General features: G+C 49.8%; 3 protein-coding genes across 5 annotated transcripts; all 3 read right to left on the bottom strand.

The window, feature by feature from the left end:
• Positions 1 to 318: 318 nt before the first annotated feature.
• On the bottom strand, positions 319 to 4379 carry LOC101070168 (5-hydroxytryptamine receptor 3A-like). Of its 3 annotated transcripts, none has more exons than XM_029851389.1 (10): positions 3715 to 4379; positions 3059 to 3219; positions 2941 to 2985; positions 2744 to 2853; positions 2058 to 2227; positions 1819 to 1976; positions 1536 to 1746; positions 1295 to 1462; positions 1095 to 1174; positions 319 to 1027 (listed from the first exon to the last, which is right to left on the bottom strand). In XM_029851389.1, the coding sequence occupies exons 1-10, from the start codon at positions 3749 to 3751 to the stop codon at positions 788 to 790; spliced, it is 1380 nt and encodes a 459-aa protein (XP_029707249.1). In that variant the 5' UTR covers positions 3752 to 4379; the 3' UTR covers positions 319 to 787. The 3 variants fall into 3 exon arrangements, with proteins under 3 accessions (XP_029707249.1, XP_029707251.1, XP_029707245.1); XM_029851391.1 differs by having other exon boundaries at positions 1095 to 1171; XM_029851385.1 differs by having other exon boundaries at positions 1536 to 1976.
• A 975-nt stretch (positions 4380 to 5354) lies between these two features.
• LOC101070397 (5-hydroxytryptamine receptor 3A-like) lies at positions 5355 to 9607 on the bottom strand. Its single transcript, XM_029843467.1, has 9 exons — positions 9568 to 9607; positions 7867 to 8027; positions 7222 to 7331; positions 6877 to 7046; positions 6641 to 6801; positions 6265 to 6475; positions 6030 to 6180; positions 5814 to 5883; positions 5355 to 5573 (listed from the first exon to the last, which is right to left on the bottom strand). The coding sequence occupies exons 1-9, from the start codon at positions 9605 to 9607 to the stop codon at positions 5355 to 5357; spliced, it is 1293 nt and encodes a 430-aa protein (XP_029699327.1).
• Positions 9608 to 10867: 1260 nt separating this feature from the next.
• On the bottom strand, positions 10868 to 17849 carry LOC115249076 (5-hydroxytryptamine receptor 3A-like). Its single transcript, XM_029833346.1, has 10 exons — positions 17520 to 17849; positions 16545 to 16705; positions 16387 to 16431; positions 15914 to 16023; positions 12833 to 13002; positions 12594 to 12757; positions 12222 to 12432; positions 11988 to 12137; positions 11772 to 11857; positions 10868 to 11521 (listed from the first exon to the last, which is right to left on the bottom strand). Exons 1-10 carry the CDS (start codon positions 17557 to 17559, stop codon positions 11303 to 11305), a joined length of 1356 nt encoding a protein of 451 aa, XP_029689206.1. The 5' UTR covers positions 17560 to 17849; the 3' UTR covers positions 10868 to 11302.
• Between the last annotated feature and the right edge of the window lie 55 nt (positions 17850 to 17904).

Raw genomic sequence — 17904 nt, 5'->3', positions numbered from 1 at the left:
ATGCTTTAACCTCTCCATCACTGGCCTGATGGTCGTCAGTCGTCATCATTTTCTAAAGGGTTATTTCTTTGTTCCAGCCACCGTTGTTGTCAGATTTGACCACTTTGTGTTTGGGTCTCTGGGCATGAAACCACCCATTTCCACCCAGAAGAGGCCAGATACGTTTATTCCATTTCTTCTTTTCTTCTTGGAAAACCCCAAATCTACAAACCTCTGTCTTGTCTAACCAGAACAAAACCCTCCACAAGTTTCCACTGTGGTTCTGGTTTCACCTCCATATTTCAGATCGAAGGCTTTAAGACGCTGGTAAAATACGGTATAAGTTCTTTATTTTGCAATAAAGGAAGTAAATCCAACATTGTGCAGACAGAGAAGAATCCCATTTAAATAAATACACCATGAAGCCTCCAGGCAAGGTGCACTAACTTACACAGTATAATGAGTGTGCAGGCTCCATGCTGGATATACACGAACGATACATGTCAGTTAATCGTACAGGCTGGTGACATAAACATGCATACATATATCTATACGTTCAGCCCATCTGTGTAACAGGGGAAGTTAGAGAACCCTAAATTTGCTGAGTCATTATTACTATGACCTGACCCAGCAGATGTGTAAAGATTAGCTATGGAAGAGTTCAGGTTCAGCTGCATCTGTGGGTCATTGTGGCGAAGCCCTCCTGCTCTATATGTTGTCTCTAGCCTGCTGCATCGGTGCCTCTGCTCGTGTCAGATGGCACAGATGATTCATGTCTCGGTTACACGGTGCAGAAGCTTCCCGACGATCACCAGCTATCAGTTTCATTCCATTTGGTGTAAATAACGGCTAAAAAGACGACAACCGTGGTTAAGTAGAAAATGAAGAAAATCCCGTTGACTTTCTTAGCCAGGTCGGCCCAGTAGCCGCCAGGCTTCTCTTCTCTGCTGCTGCTGAGGAGCTGAGACAGCGTCTTCTCCAGCTCCCTCAGCTCGTCCGACAGCTTCTCCAAGTCTGGGCAGTCGCCCCTCAAACTGCTGCTGTCGCCCTGCGGAAGGAACTGGTCAGACTTGGTTCTGAGGGTTATAGTTGTGGGTCGCCAGCTCGTTTCTCACCTGTCTGGCCACTGGCAGGAGCTCAGACATCGTTTCCCCCGCAGACATGTCAGGCAGACACTGACTCCAGTTAGTCACTCCTGAAGAGACGTTGGAGCCCCAAAAAATAAACGATAAAGCAAGTGAAAAAGAGGAAAAGTGACCTTAAAGATTAGAGGTTCCCTCTCTGAACTCTGGCTTCTCCACATTCCTGGTCTCACCTCCTTGAAAGTTGGGGAAGATGCTGTGGCCCTCTTTTTCGTCACCGAGAGTCTGATCCCTGTTGGAGACGCTGGGGGGTGAATTGTCCCTCTCCAACAGGTGCATCACTAAAATGGTTTCCAGAAGGCTCAGGAGCATCAGAGCAAAATTCCCGATGCAGTAAACGGCTGAGGGAGACAGGAAAGAGCAGGAGTGTGCATGAATGTGGCAAGAGCAGCTCTGAAGCTGGTCTGAACTGACCTATGAGTGGAATCCTGTTGGAGGACGCGGGCAGGATTTCATTCAGGATCAGCTGCAGCACTGTGACGGCCAGCAGCACCGTGACCTTGAAGCTCAGCTTCTCGCCTCCTTTGTCTGAGATCAGGAACGACGACAAGTCCAGGCACAAGAAGAACAAGACGGGCAGCAGGAAGTTGACAATGTAGAGGAGGGGCCGCCTCTTCATGGTGATCTGGAAGGGGCGAATGTCCCGTGAGAGCTCCGACCTCCGAATATTCACCTGCAACCAACCTGCTCTGCGTACAGTGTAAACGATGACGTCTTGGCCTTCCAGGTCCGTGGCGTTCTCGGTGGTGACGATCATGTTGATGAACAGCCACTCGTACTGCGTTCGCATCAACTCACGCGACCACTCGGTGGCCTCAGACGAGTTGTCGCTCGCCAGGAGACGGATGTCTTTGGCTGCGGTGGGAAGCACAGACTCACCGTTCGGCATCTCAGCAGGCGTGCGGCGGGTGTCACGGCAACCGGCGGCGCTCTCACCTGTGTGTATGACGGACTTGAAGGACAGGTTGCAGCTCTGCGCGTCGAAGGGGAATTTGTAAATGTGCATCCTGCAGGTGCTGACCAGTACCTGGTCGTTCTGGATTTCCACATAGCCCATGTTATTGATGGTCAGATAAGGACTGGGAGGAGCTTTGTCCTTCTCCGTCCTGTGTGACAGCACAGGTGATTTCACAGGTGATAATCTCCTGATAACACAGCAGCCTTTGTTGAAGGTCCACCCCTCCACCCCTGTTAACTGCGCTCTCATTTCTGCTTCCAGCGGTGCTGGATATGAGGGACGCCGCGCGTTTTAGCTCCGTGGGAGGAACCTGAAGCACGACATTGATGCTAATCTGCAATAACGGTGTGCAGCACCATGTGGTAAGCTAGAGGAAACGCTCGCTCAGGTACCTGAACAGGTGATACGACAGCGGTGAGAATTTAAATCTCTCTGCTTACCCAAACGTGTTTTACTAGAACCCTTCCAAGCTCATATAATATCTCTAAAATCTGACTTTTATGCACCATCGTGTAAATGCTAAAGTGAATAATGATGCCTGTAGAGTCATTCCAGCACCTGTGAAGGGGACGCACCGGCCTTCCTATAGAACCATAACCATTAGCACCCAGGCGGGTCCCCCCCCAGAGCCCTCTATGGTCTTCTACTGACGCGTATAACTTACATTTCTTCAATAGTGAGGTCGGGTTTCCACAGAATTTCAGCAGGAAGAGAAAGATTATTGATCCCACAAAAGTGTTTTGGATCCCAGGAAATGTGCTCGTTGTGCCACCTCTACAGACGGTGAGAGGAGAGTAAAGGAGAGGGTGAAAGAGGGAAACGCCGACCACGAGAGACTTAAGGGCGAAACACAGAACTCACGATGACCGTCCAGACGTAAGGAATGAATTTCTGCTCCTTTTCAACCTGCACCCAAAGAGACACGTGAGTCTTTTGAGGTACAACCATGATCAAATATAAACGTTCAGGAGGCACTTACCACATCTAAAATAGCGTAGAGGAGGACCTCCAGGGACACCAGCGTGGGGCGCTTGTAGTTCTTAACAGGACGAGTCATGTAGTACAACTCATTGCTTTTGGTTATCTTCAGGTGGTCCAGAACCTCCTGGTAGCTGCAGTTGTTCTGGGGGTGAACCCCCTCTGCAGCCGAAACAAGCAAACATACTTCCTGTCACCCTGGTGACCAGGGAAAGTTCTGCTGCTGCTTAATTTATCAGGAGGCCATTAAAACCACCAGCGCACATGCGGCTGCGGTCGCTGAAAGGCCATTATTAGAGGGGCGTTGGCAGTGGTTTTATCTCGTTAGGCCACTAATGATTTCAATGTCAGAGTTGATTTCCAGTCCAAGGTCTCTCTGTGAGATCCATAAAGCTGCGTTTGGCTGCAAAAGTGCAGCGAGTTGGGGAGACGTTCAGTAATCTAAGCTTTGGAAACAGCAAACGACTCCCCGGAACGCTTAAAAAAATAAAGATATACAACCAAACTAGCCTTGGTTTGTAATGAAGTAATAAAAACCCTGAACTCTGAAATCATCCACCAACAGCAGTGTCGTATTTATTTTACCCTTAAACTTTTATCTCAGACGTCTGATTGGTCAAAAAGCTGATTTGTTTTTTTTAATTTGGCCAAGCTTACCTGCGAGAAAGAGCAGCCAGAAGAAGCCTGTGAGCATCCTGCCCCCTGTGAGCGTCCACAGGCAGCAGAAGGTGGGTGCAGCCGAGGCGTTTGTGTGTTCACGCCGCGCCGTCTGAAATATCTCTGCAGTAATATCACAGCATCAGAGGGGCCGGGCAACTCGGGACACATCTGTCCGGACTGCTGTTCCCAATTAGTTTGATGTGGAAAAGGTGGTCACTCCCACCGAGACCGTGACTTGTTGGGGAAAGTGCGAGTGGAGGCTGGAAATGGCTGGTCGCATTTACACGAAATCCCCGGTGGGAAGATGCATTAGTGTCCCGACGGATGAGGAACGAGCGTGTGGACAGACCAGTGAGTGCTGGCGCAGCAACTCGAATATTCCTATGACTTCACACACTGGGAAATTAAGAGGATGCTGATATGCATCATCTCGCAGTGGCCAATGATTAAATCTGCTTAAGTGGAACGTTTAGGTGCCGGTTCTGTGGGCCTCTGAACTGGATCACGTGAGAAGGAGCACATTAGTCCCAGTCTGGGTCCCTCCACTGGCTCCTTGTGCACCTCAAGGTCCTTTCATTTGTCTTTAAATCTTTAAGTGGCCCCGCCCGCCCCGCCTCTCTGAGCTCCATCCTTCAGGTCAGCGGATCAGAACCTTTTCTGGTGCCGGTCCCAAACTCCAGAACCAGCTCCCAGGACCCACCAGAGCTTCTTCACTCTCCAGTTTTACGCAGCAGATGGAATTCGCTCACCTCTCCTTTATGAGCCTTTAATGTTTCCCCCAAATTAGCATTAAAAATGAGAAATTAACATTCACCATGTTTGTCTTTTGGGTCTTTTGTTACAGAAATTTACATCTGGGTTAAAGAGATGGAATTATTACCATGGAAACAAGGACAGAAATATGACAAACAGTAAGGTGGGAGAATCTTTAAATATTCTCATTCAAAGGTCAAAGCTTAAGCAGATCCAGCAAAACTCCCCAAGGAAGCGAAGAATTTCAAAATAAAAGCAGAAACGAGGACCAAGAAAAATAAACCTTTGCAGTTTGAAGGACGTAAAAGGACACATGGCCACGAAAAGCTTCCAAGCGAACCACGTGTCTCCATGGCAACACAAGCGCTGGAGAGAGCAATCGTCCGATGTCTCTGTGCCCGAAGCAGCGTTGACGACACCACAATAAAAGTTTACAGTCAAAGATGAGGCAGAAGCGTCGGGGGATCGTTTTGTGCCAGCAGATAAATGACGTGAAATATTGCAGCGTATAAAAGGACGAGCGTGTGAGTGTCAAATTAATGCTGTAATCTTTCCCAGGCCTGACTGGATTAGGCCAGATTAGATTAGGGAGGTCGTGTCCAGCTCGCCGAGGCGCCTCCAGGGATCTGCAATTGTGTTTCAGCCTCCTGCTTCCTTTCCATGCACCTGTGACTCTTTAGAGAGGTGACATTTGGCTTTAAGGCCCCACTGGGATTCAACATTCAACTTAAAAAAGCCCCAAATCTGACGTGTGAAGGAATAAACCAGGACAGGAAACTGGTGTGTGCTGTCAGGTACAACATGCTTGCAACACACTTTAAATACAGAGGACATGTTTCAGGAGCAGACGCTCCTGCGCTGACGTTCACGCTTCCTTCGCCGTTTCAGGAGCTCCATTCTGCAAAGATGAGGAGCAGAAAGACGGAGACGGCCGCGACGTAGAAGAAGAAGAAGGCTTTGTTGATTCTGGCAGCCAGCAGCATGAGTTTGCAGGATTCCCCCCTGCGGCCAAGGTGCAGGTTCAGGGTCTTCTGCAGCTCCTTCTGCTGCTCCAGGATCAGCATTAACACGCCGCCGTCTCCCGGCTGTATGTTGGTGTTCACCTGCACACACAGCAGAGCTTCAGACACAGACCACCTGGGATTTAATGCTGTTTGGGTGAGTTGTCTGTACTCCACATCCAGCTACCACCTGGAATGGCTTTCTTTGGGGGAAATACCTCTGATCTGGGATCACTGAGCACATTGTAATGAGTACAACACTGGTAATTACACAGGTTTGTAGCTGATATGAGCTTTTGTCCACCTCTGTGAATAACTGATGGGATTTTGAGGCCGCCGTACCTCTTCAGCCACAGGATTCACTTCGCCCTGGTGGTCGTCGCCAGACGCTTTACAGATGCACGAACAGCAGCTCCGTTTCGCCTGGTCTGAAAACACAAAGCAGGGCGGCCACAAGAGGCGAACTGACCGATAGCTTCAAGTTACAGGATGTGACGTCGTGCAGCTTCAACCCTTTTACTCAGAATCGGATCAGGCTGTCAGCAGCTTAGTTCTGACCTGCTTTTACGGTCGTCTCGTCCCTGTTTGTCCTCGCAGTTCTTCATCACCCTCAGTTTCTCCTGGGAGCTTTTATCCAGAAGGTAGGTCACCAAAATGGTTTCCAGCAGACTGAGCAGCATCAGCGCAAAGATCACGATACAGTAGGTAGCTGCAAGGAGGAAAGAGGGCACCACAGCCTTGATTCTGGTACTATCCGACCTGGAGGAACGGTCCAGTCACAGCACCGCTGTACCTATGAGAGGGGTCTTGTTGGACATGGAGGGCAGGATGTCATTCAGGATGAGCAGCAGCACAGAGATGGCCAGCAGCACAGTGACCTTGAAGCCCAGCTTCTCTCCTCGCTGGTCAGCGATGAAGAAGGAGGCCAGGTCCAGAGTCAGGAAGAAGACAATGGGCAGCAGGAAGTTGATGACGTAGAGGAGGGGCCTCCTCTTCATGGTGAACTTAGGAAAAAGGTTTACAGCACCTTTGAGTAGCTGCACGGACCAGCAGTAGTTTCAGGTGTAACTGAGGGTTACCATCATGCATGGCAGCCCCCCCCCCCCCCCACACACACACACACACACACACACAGCCCAACATGAGCATTTTCATCTCTTTCATCTTACTGTGTAAATGAGGTTTTCCCAGATTTTGTCTTGGATGCTGAAATTAGTGCGGGTGACAGACAGTTGGAGGAACTCCCACTCGCCCTGAGTCTTAATCAGTTCTCGGGAAAACTGGGTGGCCCGTGACGAGTTGGAGAACGGGACCAGCCTCATTTCTTTGGCTGAGGTGAGAGGAGGATGAAAGCAAGTGGAAAAGGTGAAGGTATACGTAAGCCAAAATGGCCTTTCTCTCTCACCACAGTAGTTTGCAGATCCGATGGTGATGTTGCAGCTCTGGGTGTCGAAGGGGAACTTGTGGATGTCCATCTTACAGGTGGAGACCACCTTCACGTCCTGGTCTGATGCCACATGGCCATCGTAGGTCACCTCTACGTAGGGGTCCAAAGGCGACTCGTCCTTCTGGATCCTGAGGTGACACAGAAAAGTAGCCACATAGCCTTTATAGACCATTAGGTGCAAATTGAAACGCAATGTTTAAAAAAAGCTAGTTCTATAATAGTTTTTGCTATTTCCTGCAGGTGCAACTATACATTTACACATCTATGCGCTTGTTTCTTGACATGTCCCTGCAGTGGGCTCACATTTCATAGATGCAGAGGTCTGGTTTCCACAGGATGTCCTGGGGTACTGAAACCTTGGTGATTCCACAGAATTCTTCAGGATCCCAGGAGATGCGGTGGTTGTTCCATCTCTGCAGCACATCAAAAGCAAGCGTGCATGTTTGAGAATGTCGGATGTCCAAAGGTAACACACGTACAGTTCGAGGCTTTTACAGAAACACACCGTAAGAGGGAAGCTGACTGTTTCACAATGTGACTGCTGCCATGGTTACCAACTCACCAATAGGAGTGCAGCATTAAATGAGGCGCTGATGGATGGATGATGCTAAACATATACATAGATTTCACATCCAGTCAATGTGGGTCGAGAGAAGACCAGAAAATGGTCAAGAAAGGGAAAAACATCAGGAGCCATGGCAACAGAAGCTCCGCCTCCATTTACAGTGAGGTGGATCACTACAATCCTGTCGTCTGGAGGGTTTAATGTCACTCACCATGGACGCCCAGATGAAAGGAATGAAAGTTTGTGTTTTCTCAACCTGGCAACACACACACACACACACACACACACACACACACACACACACACACACACACACACAGATCAGAAAAGGTTAAATGCTCGATGGTGTTTGCAGATGAAGCGCAGCCTCATGAAGCCCCTACCACAGACAGGATGGCGAACAGGATGATGTCCAGCTCCACTATGGTGGGCTGAGTGTGGTCCAGAACGGGCCGGGTCAGTCTGAACACGTTGTTGTCGGTGGTCAGGTTCAGGTGGTCCAGAACATCCTGGTAGCTGCACACTTTCTTCAAGGTTACTGCATCTTGTGTACATTCACCAGAGGGGTTTTGTTTGTTTGTTTGGCTTTTTAAAAATATCCTGATTCATTTATTTTCCCAGGTTTAACATTAAAAATAGGAATGTTTTTTCACTACAGCAATTATACCGTCTGACTACATTAGCAGCACCTTTCAGTACATCTCTCATCATCTTGAACCAAACTAATCTGGAGTCACGAGTGGCCCCTGCACAGAAACGGCCCCGCTGCCCCGTGTTTCGGACGCTCAAAAGGGCCCAAGAGTTCTCACTTTGCTTGACTGGCTCCGTCCTCTCTGAGGGCAGCGGCTCTGCAGAGCACTTTGCTGCTCTGAATCTTACCTCTCTGGGCCTTCATTCACGGTGGGTCAGTGTTTGGCTCCTCACCAACTCTACATTGGGGTCCCCCAAGGATGGGTGCTGGGGCCACTGCTCTTTGCCATATACGTGACCTCGGTGGGGCCAGTCATGGTTTTTCATACCTCTGGTATGCAGATGGCAGCCAGCTGTACCTGTTGAACCTGAACCTTCAGTCCCAGACCAGATCTCAACCTGGCTCTCTGGCTAATCTGCATGGAGACAGGACCACCACCACCAACAACAACAACAACAACAACAACAACCTGCTAAAACTGACCTCCTGCTTTTCCAGGCCAACTCATCCATTCATCACAACACTGACATCTAAACTAGCACCTTGTCTCTCTCTCCTTCCAAGGCTGTTGAAATCTTGGAGTCATGATTGATGATCACCTGATGTTTCCTGATCACATGGCCTCGGTCTCCCGGTCCTGCTGCTTCGCCTTATTCAACATCAGGCTGTTCCTGACCAAGCTGCTGCTGCTCTTCTGCATCTACTGCAATGTCCTTCTAACGGTGCACCCATGTGTGTTGGAGAACTCACTCGTCTGTTCTTCAACCAACCCAAAGCATCGCCCCAGTGCTGATGGAGCTCTGGCTTCCTGTAGCTGCCCACATTATTCCACACATGAGCGTCGATTGGAAAAGCTTGTTCAGCCTCAGCGATCCAGACTATTCTCATCTCTTGTTCCGTGAAGGACCAGAATGATCTCCAGAGCTCTGTCAGATCAGGAACAAACCTTCAAAAAGCTCTGAAAGACCCAGTTCTTCTTCTACCTCTCTCCTGTATACATCCCCCTTCTCTCCCTGTCCACAGCTCTGCTCCTGTAGTTGGTAGTTGTGCTGGTAGAAGGTAGTTTAGGACTGTAAGCTAGTATTTTATTCACAGGGACCTCAACCACATGGATGTCGCGTTGGACAAAAGTGTCTGTTAAATGCCTAAAATGTCTCAGTTTAACACCTACGTGACCATATTTGGATGAAATCCACAGTAAAAGGCAGCACGTCCCCAAACAACTTCCTCCCCAGATGTAAACAGAGCAACGACTGGGTTAAACACAATGTTGTGTCTCACCGACGCATTTAGAGATGCATCACTTTCACACATTATTCAGACAACTCCTGGGAAATCTGTCCTAAATCTGCTGAAAAAGGAGATATCCAGCTGACACGCTGGTGCAGCTTACCTGTGAAGACCAGCAGGAGGAGAACGGCAGCCTGCATCATATCTGCAGCGTCTGAGCACGTCTGTGTGTGTGTGAGAAGTTTTCAGCTGAGGCTCCTTCGCTGTCCTGCACCCATCTCAGCACTGACGCCAGTCCAGCAGGGACAGGAAGGACAGATGACTTCTGTCCACCTTCTGAGGGGAGAAACCCATCCTCCAGGAGAAGTGAGAGGTGATGTGGCCAACGTGTCAAACTCGATGGTTAATGCACGAGTGTCGACGTATTTAGATGAAGCAAGACTGGAAATTGGGATTAATGGCAACAACATTAGTGACACTGAAAGGCAAGAAGGACCCCGGCAGGCAGAAGCATTTAAATGTCATTTAAGAACATGCTTTTTGAGACTTGTGAAGCATTTACACACACACACACACACACACACACTCACACACACACACTCACGCACGCACACGCACGCACACACACTCACGCACACACACACACACACACACACACACACACATTAATTACATTGCATTAGCAGTAATCACATTTGTTCCTTTTAGTTTTTATATTTTTGGGGTTTTTCATGATCATCTAATCACTCTAAATCACATTTCTCGGTTGTCTAAATTCAATTTTGGTGAAACAAAACTTTATTCACACATTCGTTGCAGCATTTTACCGTCATTTTCATATTTTAGGATCAAACTAAGGAAAGGACAACATATGGGACAGCAAGCGTTTCACTTAAAGCAACCATGTTACATCGGCTTAAAATAATCCTGCCCTGATTAATTACCCCCCCCACCCACCCCCATTCAAACAAACACACAATCTCTCATCAGTGGCTGATAGATGCAAAAACTTTATTGTCCATTTGACATTTTTTTGACACTCAGTTCTAGAAAAGACGGACCAGGCCCGTTCCTTTTGATACCTCACTGGTGAGCGGTGCCCATGAGAGGCACTACGACACATTCATAAATGATCACATGACTGTTTGCAGCTTGGATATAGTGTAGTAGTGCAGTTTAGACCAGAACAGTTCAGGACAGGGGTGCAGGGAGCCAGCAACCCATACATACCCTAATATATAAGACTGAGGAAGGATATGTTACAGCCTCACGTGTGTAGTGATCCTTCAAGTATTCTATAGGAGGGTGCAGACTGACCTAGACTAACATGCTCACTCATCCCCTCATGCACCAACAACGATGTTGTCTAGGAAACAGCTAATAGTGCATTCAATGTTGATAACATCCCTTTTTGTCACATGAAAATGCATGTGTGTGTGTGTGTGTGTGTGTGTGTGTGTGTGCACATGTCATCTTCATCCACATTTTATTTAAACACAGAGTTTTACAACAAATCGTAACACAGAAACAGAAAACACTGACGACAGGCGAGCTACACATCCAGCTTATCTAAACAAAATCAACTAAAAGCTCCATGAAAGAAGGGAAAAGGGCCTCAGGTCGTGTCCAGCTCGCCAAGGTGCCTCCAGGGATCTGCAATTGTGTTTCAGCCTCCTGCTTCCTTTCCATGCACCTGTGACTCTTTAGTGAGGTGACATTTGGCTTTAAGGCCCCACTGGGATTCAACATTCAACAAATCTGACGTGTGAAGGATTAAACCAGGACAGGAAACTCGTGTGTGCTGTCAGGTACAACATGCTTGCAACACACTTTAAATACCGAGGACATGTTTTAGGAGCAGACGCTCCTGCACTGACGTTCACGCTTCCTTCGCCGTTTCAGGAGCTCCATTCTGCAAAGATGAGGAGCAGAAAGACGGAGACGGCCGCGACGTAGAAGAAGAAGAAGGCTTTGTTGATTCTGGCAGCCAGCAGCATGAGTTTGCAGGATTCCCCCCTGCGGCCAAGGTGCAGGTTCAGGGTCTTCTGCAGCTCCTTCTGCTGCTCCAGGATCAGCATTAACACGCCGCCGTCTCCCGGCTGTATGTTGGTGTTCACCTGCACACACAGCAGAGCTTCAGACACAGACCACCTGGGATTTAATGCTGTTTGGGTGGTTTGTCTGTACTCCACATCCAGCTACCACCTGGAATGGCTTTCTTTGGGGAAAATACCTCTGATCTGGGATCACTGAGCACATTGTAATGAGTACAACACTGGTAATTACACAGGTTTGTAGCTGATGTGAATTCTAGCCAGCTTTTCTCCACCTCTGTGAATAACCGATGGGACTTTTAGGCCGCCGTACCTCTTCAGCCACAGGATTCACTTCGCCCTGGTGGTCGTCACCAGACGCTTTACAGATGCACGAACAGCAGCTCCGTTTCGCCTGGTCTGAAAACACAAAGCAGGGCGGCCACAAGAGGCGAACTGACCGATAGCTTCAAGTTACAGGATGTGACGTCGTGCAGCTTCAACCCTTTTACTCAGAATCGGATCAGGCTGTCAGCAGCTTAGTTCTGACCTGTTCTACGGTCGTCTCGTCCCTGTTTGTCCTCGCAGTTCTTCATCACCCTCAGTTTCTCCTGGGAGCTTTTATCCAGAAGGTAGGTCACCAAAATGGTTTCCAGCAGACTGAGCAGCATCAGCGCAAAGATCACGATACAGTAGGTAGCTGCAAGGAGGAAAGAGGGCACCACAGCCTTGATTCTGGTACTATCCGACCTGGAGGAACGGTCCAGTCACAGCACCGCTGTACCTATGAGAGGGGTCTTGTTGGACATGGAGGGCAGGATGTCATTCAGGATGAGCAGCAGCACAGAGATGGCCAGCAGCACAGTGACCTTGAAGCCCAGCTTCTCTCCTCGGTGGTCAGCGATGAAGAAGGAGGCCAGGTCCAGAGTCAGGAAGAAGACAATGGGCAGCAGGAAGTTGATGACGTAGAGGAGGGGCCTCCTCTTCATGGTGAACTTAGGAAAAAGGTTTACAGCACCTTTGAGTAGCTGCACGGACCAGCAGTAGTTTCAGGTGTAACTGAGGGTTACCATCATGCATGGCAGCCCCCCCCCCCCCCCCCACACACACACACACACACAGCCCAACATGAGCATTTTCATCTCTTTCATCTTACTGTGTAAATGAGGTTTTCCCAGATTTGACTGTCTTGGATGCTGAAATTAGTGCGGGTGACAGACAGTTGGAGGAACTCCCACTCGCCCTGCGTCTTAATCACTTCTCGGGAAAACTGGGTGGCCCGTGACGAGTTGGAGAACGGGACCAGCCTCATTTCTTTGGCTGAGGTGAGAGGAGGATGAAAGCAAGTGGAAAAGGTGAAGGTATACGTAAGCCAAAATGGCCTTTCTCTCTCACCACAGTAGTTTGCAGATCCGATGGTGATGTTGCAGCTCTGGGTGTCGAAGGGGAACTTGTGGACGTCCATCTTACAGGTGGAGACCACCTTCACGTCCTGGTCTGATGCCACAAGGCCATCGTAGGTCACATCTACGTAGGGGTTCATAGGCGACTCGTCCTTCTGGATCCTGAGGTGACACAGAAAAGTAGCCACATAGCCTTTATAGGCTCGGCACCATAACCCATCCATCCATCCATCCATCCATCCATCCATCCATCCATCCATCCATCCATCCATCCATCCATCCATCCTCTACCGCTTATCCAGGGTCGGGTCGCGGGGGCAGCAGCCTAAGAGGAGAAGCCCAGCTACTTCTTCCAGCTTATCCGGGGGGATCCCCAAGCGTTCCCAGACAAGTCGAGAGACATAGTCTTTCCAACGTGTCCTGGGTCTTCCCGGGGGTCTCCTGCCGGTGGGACATGCCCTAAACACCTCACCAGGGAGGCATCCAGGGGGCATCCTAACTAGATGCCCAAGCCACCTCATCTGGCTCCTCTCAACACGGAGGAGCAGCGGCTCTACTCCGAGCTCCTCCCGGATGGCAGAGCTTCTCACCCTATCTCTAAGGGAGAGCCCAGCCACCGTACGGAGGAAGCTCATTTCGGCCGTTTGTACCCGTGATCTTGGATTTGGAGGTGCTGATTTTCATCCCAGCCGCTTCATACGCTGCGGCGACCTTATCCAGTGATCGTTAGAAGTCACCAAACCGGACCCCCTCAACACCATGACTGCACCTAGAAATTCTGTCCATAAAAGTCACGAACAGAATCGGTGACAAAGGGCAGCCCTGGCGGAGACCAACCCTCACCGGAAACGAGTTCGACTTACTGCCAGCAATGCGGACCAAATTCTGACACCGATCGTACAGGGAGCGGACGGCCCATATAGGGGGCCCGACACCCCATACTCACGGAGGACCCCCCACAGGACCCCCCGAGGGGAACGGTCGAATGCCTTCTCCAAGTCCACAAAACACATGTGGACTAGTTGGGCAAACTCCCATGCACCCTCGAAGATCCTGCTGAGGGTGTAGAGCTGGTCCACTGTTCCACACCCAGGACGAAAACCACATTGCTCCTTCTGAATCCGAGGTTCAACTATCCGGCGGACCCTCCTCTCCAGTACCCCTGAAAAGACCTTACCAGGGAGGCTGAGGAGTGTGATCCCCCTATAGTTGGAACACACCCTCTAGTCCCCCTTTTTAAAAAGAGGGACTACCACCCCGGTCTGCCAATTCAGCGGCACCGCCCCCGATGTCTATGCAATGTTGCAGAGTCAACATCGACAGCCCTACAATGTCCAGAGCCTTAAGGAACTCCGGGCGGATCTCATCCACCACCGGGGCCTTGCCACCAAGGAGTTTTTTTACTTCCTCAGGCAACTTCAGCCCTGGCGATATGAGAGCCTGCCCCCAGGTCCCCAGGCCCTGCTTCCTCACTGGAAGGCGTGTTGGTGGGATTAAGGAGGTCCTTGAAGTATTCCTTCCACCGATCCACAACATCCTGAATTGAGGTCAGCAGCACACCATCACCACTATACATAGTATTGACAGTGCACTGCTTCCCCTTCCTCAGACGCCGGATGGTGGTCCAGAACCTTTTCGAAGCCGTTCAGAAATCGTTCTCCATGGCCTCACCGAACTCTTCCCATGCCCGGGTCTTTGCCTCGGCAACCGCCGTAGCTGCACTCCGCTTGGCACGCCGGTACCCATCTGCTGCCTCAGGAGTCCCACAGGCCAGTAAGGCCCGATACGACTCCTTCTTCAGCCTGACGGCATCCCTCACCATTGGTGTCCACCAGCGGGTTTGGGCATTGCCACCACGACAGGCACCAACCACCTTGCGGCCACAGCACCGGTCAGCCACCTCTACAATGGAGGCATGGAACATGGTCCACTCGGACTCAATGTCCCCCCCTCCCCTGGATATGGTCAAAGTTCTCCCTGAGGCGTGAGTTGAAGCTCCTTCTGACAGGGGACTCTTCCAGGCGTTCCCAGCAGACCCTCACAATATGTTTGGGTCTGCCAGGTCTGTCCGGCATCCTTCCCCACCATCGGAGCCAACTCACCACCAGGTTGTGATCTGTTGACAGCTCCACCCCTCTCTTTATCTGAGTGTCCAGAAACATGCGGCCGCAAATCCGATGACAAAACCACAAAGTCGATCATCGATCTGCGGTCCCAGGCGTCCTGGTGCCAAGTGCACATGTGGACGCCTTTATGCCTGAACAAGGTGTTTGTTATGGACAATCTGAGATGAGCACAGAAGTCCAATAATAAAACACCATTCGGGTTCAGATCAGGGGGGGCCTTCTTCCCAGTCACACCTCTCCAGGTCTCACTGTCGCTGCCCAACGTGAGCATTGAAGTCACCCAGGAGGACGAGGGAGCCCCTGCAAGGAGCACTCTTCAGCACTCCCTCTAAGGACTCCAAAAAGGTTGGATTCGCTGAACTGCTGTTTGGGCCATAGGCACAAACAACAGTCAGGATCCGTTCCCCCTACCCGAAGGCGAAGGGAGGCTACCCTCTCATCCAACGGGGTAAACTCCAATATACAGGCACTGAGTTGGGGAGCAACCAGAGTTGCCACCCCTGCCTGTCGCCTCTCACCATCAGCAACTCCAGAGTGGTAGAGAGTCCAACCCCTCTCGAGAAGACTGGTTCCAGAGCCCTTACCGTGCGTCGAGGTGAAGCCGACTATATCTATTCGGAATTTCTCGACCTCGCGCACCAGCTCAGGCTCCTTTCCCACCAGAGAGGTGACATTCCATGTCCCTAGAGCCAGTTTATGCAGCCGAGGATCAGACTGCCAAGGTCCCTGCCTTCGGCCGCTACCTATACACAACACACCTGACCACCTTGGCCCCTCCTGCAGGTGGTGAACCCACGGGAAGGGCACCATAACCATTAGGTGCAAATTGGAACAAAATGTTTAAAAAAAGCTAGTTCTATAATAGTTTTTGCTATTTACTGCAGGTGCAACTATACATTTACACATCTATGCGCTTGTTTCTTGACATGTCCCTGCAGTGGGCTCACATTTCATAGATGAAGAGGTCTGGTTTCCACAGGATGTCCTGGGGTACTGAAACCTTGGTGATTCCACAGAATTCTTCAGGATCCCAGGAGATGCGATGGTTGTTCCATCTCTGCAGCACATCAAAACCAAGCGTGCATGTTTGAGAATGTCGGATGTCCAAAGGTAACACACGTATAGTTCGAGGCTTTTACAGAAACACACCGTAAGAGGGAAGCTGACTGTTTCACAATGTGACTGCTGCCATGGTTACCAACTCACCAATAGGAGTGCAGCATTAAATGAGGCACTGATGGATGGATGATGCTAAACATAAACATAGATTTCACATCCAGGCAATGTGGGTAGAGAGAAGACCAGAAAATGGTCAAGAAAGGGAAAAACATCAGGAGCCATGGCAACAGAAGCTCCGCCTCCATTTACAGTGAGGTGGATCACTACAATCCTGTCGTCTGGAGGGTTTAATGTCACTCACCATGGACGCCCAGATGAAAGGAATGAAAGTTTGTGTTTTCTCAACCTGGCAACACACACACACACACACACACACACACACACACACACACACAGATCAGAGAAGGTTAAATGCTCGATGGTGTTTGCAGATGAAGCGCAGCCTCATGAAGCCCCTACCACAGACAGGATGGCGAACAGGATGATGTCCAGCTCCACTGTGGTGGGCTGAGTGTGGTCCAGAACGGGCCGGGTCAGTCTGAACACGTTGTTGTCGGTGGTCAGGTTCAGGTGGTCCAGAACGTCCTGGTAGCTGCACACTTTCTTCAAGGTTACTGCATCTTGTGTACATTCACCAAAGACGGGTTTTGTTTGTTTGTTTGGCTTTTTAAAAATATCCTGATTCATTTATTTTCCCAGGTTTAACGTTAAAAATAGGAATGTTTTTTCACTACAGCAATTATACCGTCTGACTACATTAGCAGCATGTGTTGAAGAACTCACTCGTCTGTTCTTCAACCAACCCAAAGCATCGCCCCAGTGCTGATGGAGCTCTGGCTTCCTGTAGCTGCCCACATTATTCCACACATGAGCGTCGAGTGGAAAAGCTTGTTCAGCCACAGCAATCCAGACTATTCTCATCTCTTGTTCCCTGAAGGACCGGAATGATCTCCAGAGCTCTGTCAGATCAGGAACAAACCTCTCTACCTTCAAAAAGCTCTGGAAGACCCAGTTCTTCTTCTACCTCTCTCCTGTATACATCCCCCTTCTCTCCCTGTCCACAGCTCTGCTCCTGTAGTTGGTAGTTGTGCTGGTAGAAGGTAGTTTAGGACTGTAAGCTAGTATTTTATTCACAGGGACCTCAATCACATGGATGTCGCATTGGACAAAAGTGTCTGTTAAATGCCTAAAATGTCTCAGTTCAACACCTACGTGACCATATTTGGATGAAATCCACAGTAAAAGGCAGCACGTCCCCAAACAAGTTCCTCCCCAGATGTAAACAGAGCAATGACTGGGTTAAACACAATGTTGTGTCTCACTGACGCATTTAGAGATGCATCACTTTCACACATTATTCAGACAACTCCTGGGAAATCTGTCCTAAATCTGCTGAAAAAGGAGATATCCAGCTGACACGCTGGTGCAGCTTACCTGTGAAGAGCAGCAGGAGGAGGACGGCAGCCTGCATCATATCTGCAGCGTCTGAGCACGTCTGTGTGTGTGTGAGACGTTTTCAGCTGAGGCTCCTTCGCTGTCCTGCACCCGTCTCAGCACTGACGCCAGTCCAGCAGGGACAGGAAGGACAGATGACTTCTGTCCACCTTCTGAGAGGAGAAACCCATCCTCTAGGAAAAGGGAGAGGTGATGTGGCCAACGTGTCAAACTCGATGGTTAATGCACAAGTGTCGACGTATTTAGATGAAGCAAGACTGGAAATTGGGATTAATGGCAACAACATTAGTGACACTGAAAGGCAAGAAGGACCCCGGCAGGCAGAAGCATTTAAATGTCATTTAAGAACATGCTTTTTGAGACT

Source organism: Takifugu rubripes, chromosome 1 (genome assembly GCF_901000725.2).
Source record: "Takifugu rubripes chromosome 1, fTakRub1.2, whole genome shotgun sequence".
Classification (NCBI taxonomy): domain Eukaryota; kingdom Metazoa; phylum Chordata; class Actinopteri; order Tetraodontiformes; family Tetraodontidae; genus Takifugu; species Takifugu rubripes.
Note: the sequence above shows the minus strand (reverse complement) of the source record. Positions and strands in the feature narration are given on the sequence as shown.

Coding starts and splice junctions, on each gene's coding strand:
- LOC101070168 (XM_029851385.1), bottom strand. CDS start 3,751: ATGCTCACAGGCTTCTTCTGGCTGCTCTTTCTCGCAG. Junction 3,220..3,714: donor CTGGCTGCTCTTTCTCGCAG/GTAAGCTTGGCC, acceptor TTTCGGCTGCAG/AGGGGGTTCACCCCCAGAAC. Junction 1,175..1,294: donor CTTCCCCAACTTTCAAGGAG/GTGAGACCAGGA, acceptor ACGTCTCTTCAG/GAGTGACTAACTGGAGTCAG.
- LOC115249076 (XM_029833346.1), bottom strand. CDS start 17,559: ATGATGCAGGCTGCCGTCCTCCTCCTGCTGCTCTTCACAG. Junction 16,432..16,544: donor TGTTCGCCATCCTGTCTGTG/GTAGGGGCTTCA, acceptor GTGTGTTGCCAG/GTTGAGAAAACACAAACTTT. Junction 11,522..11,771: donor TGAATCCTGTGGCTGAAGAG/GTACGGCGGCCT, acceptor CTGTGTGTGCAG/GTGAACACCAACATACAGCC.
- LOC101070397 (XM_029843467.1), bottom strand. CDS start 9,607: ATGATGCAGGCTGCCGTTCTCCTCCTGCTGGTCTTCACAG. Junction 7,332..7,866: donor TGTTCGCCATCCTGTCTGTG/GTAGGGGCTTCA, acceptor GATGTGCTGCAG/AGATGGAACAACCACCGCAT. Junction 7,047..7,221: donor GACCTCTGCATCTATGAAAT/GTGAGCCCACTG, acceptor GTGTCACCTCAG/GATCCAGAAGGACGAGTCGC.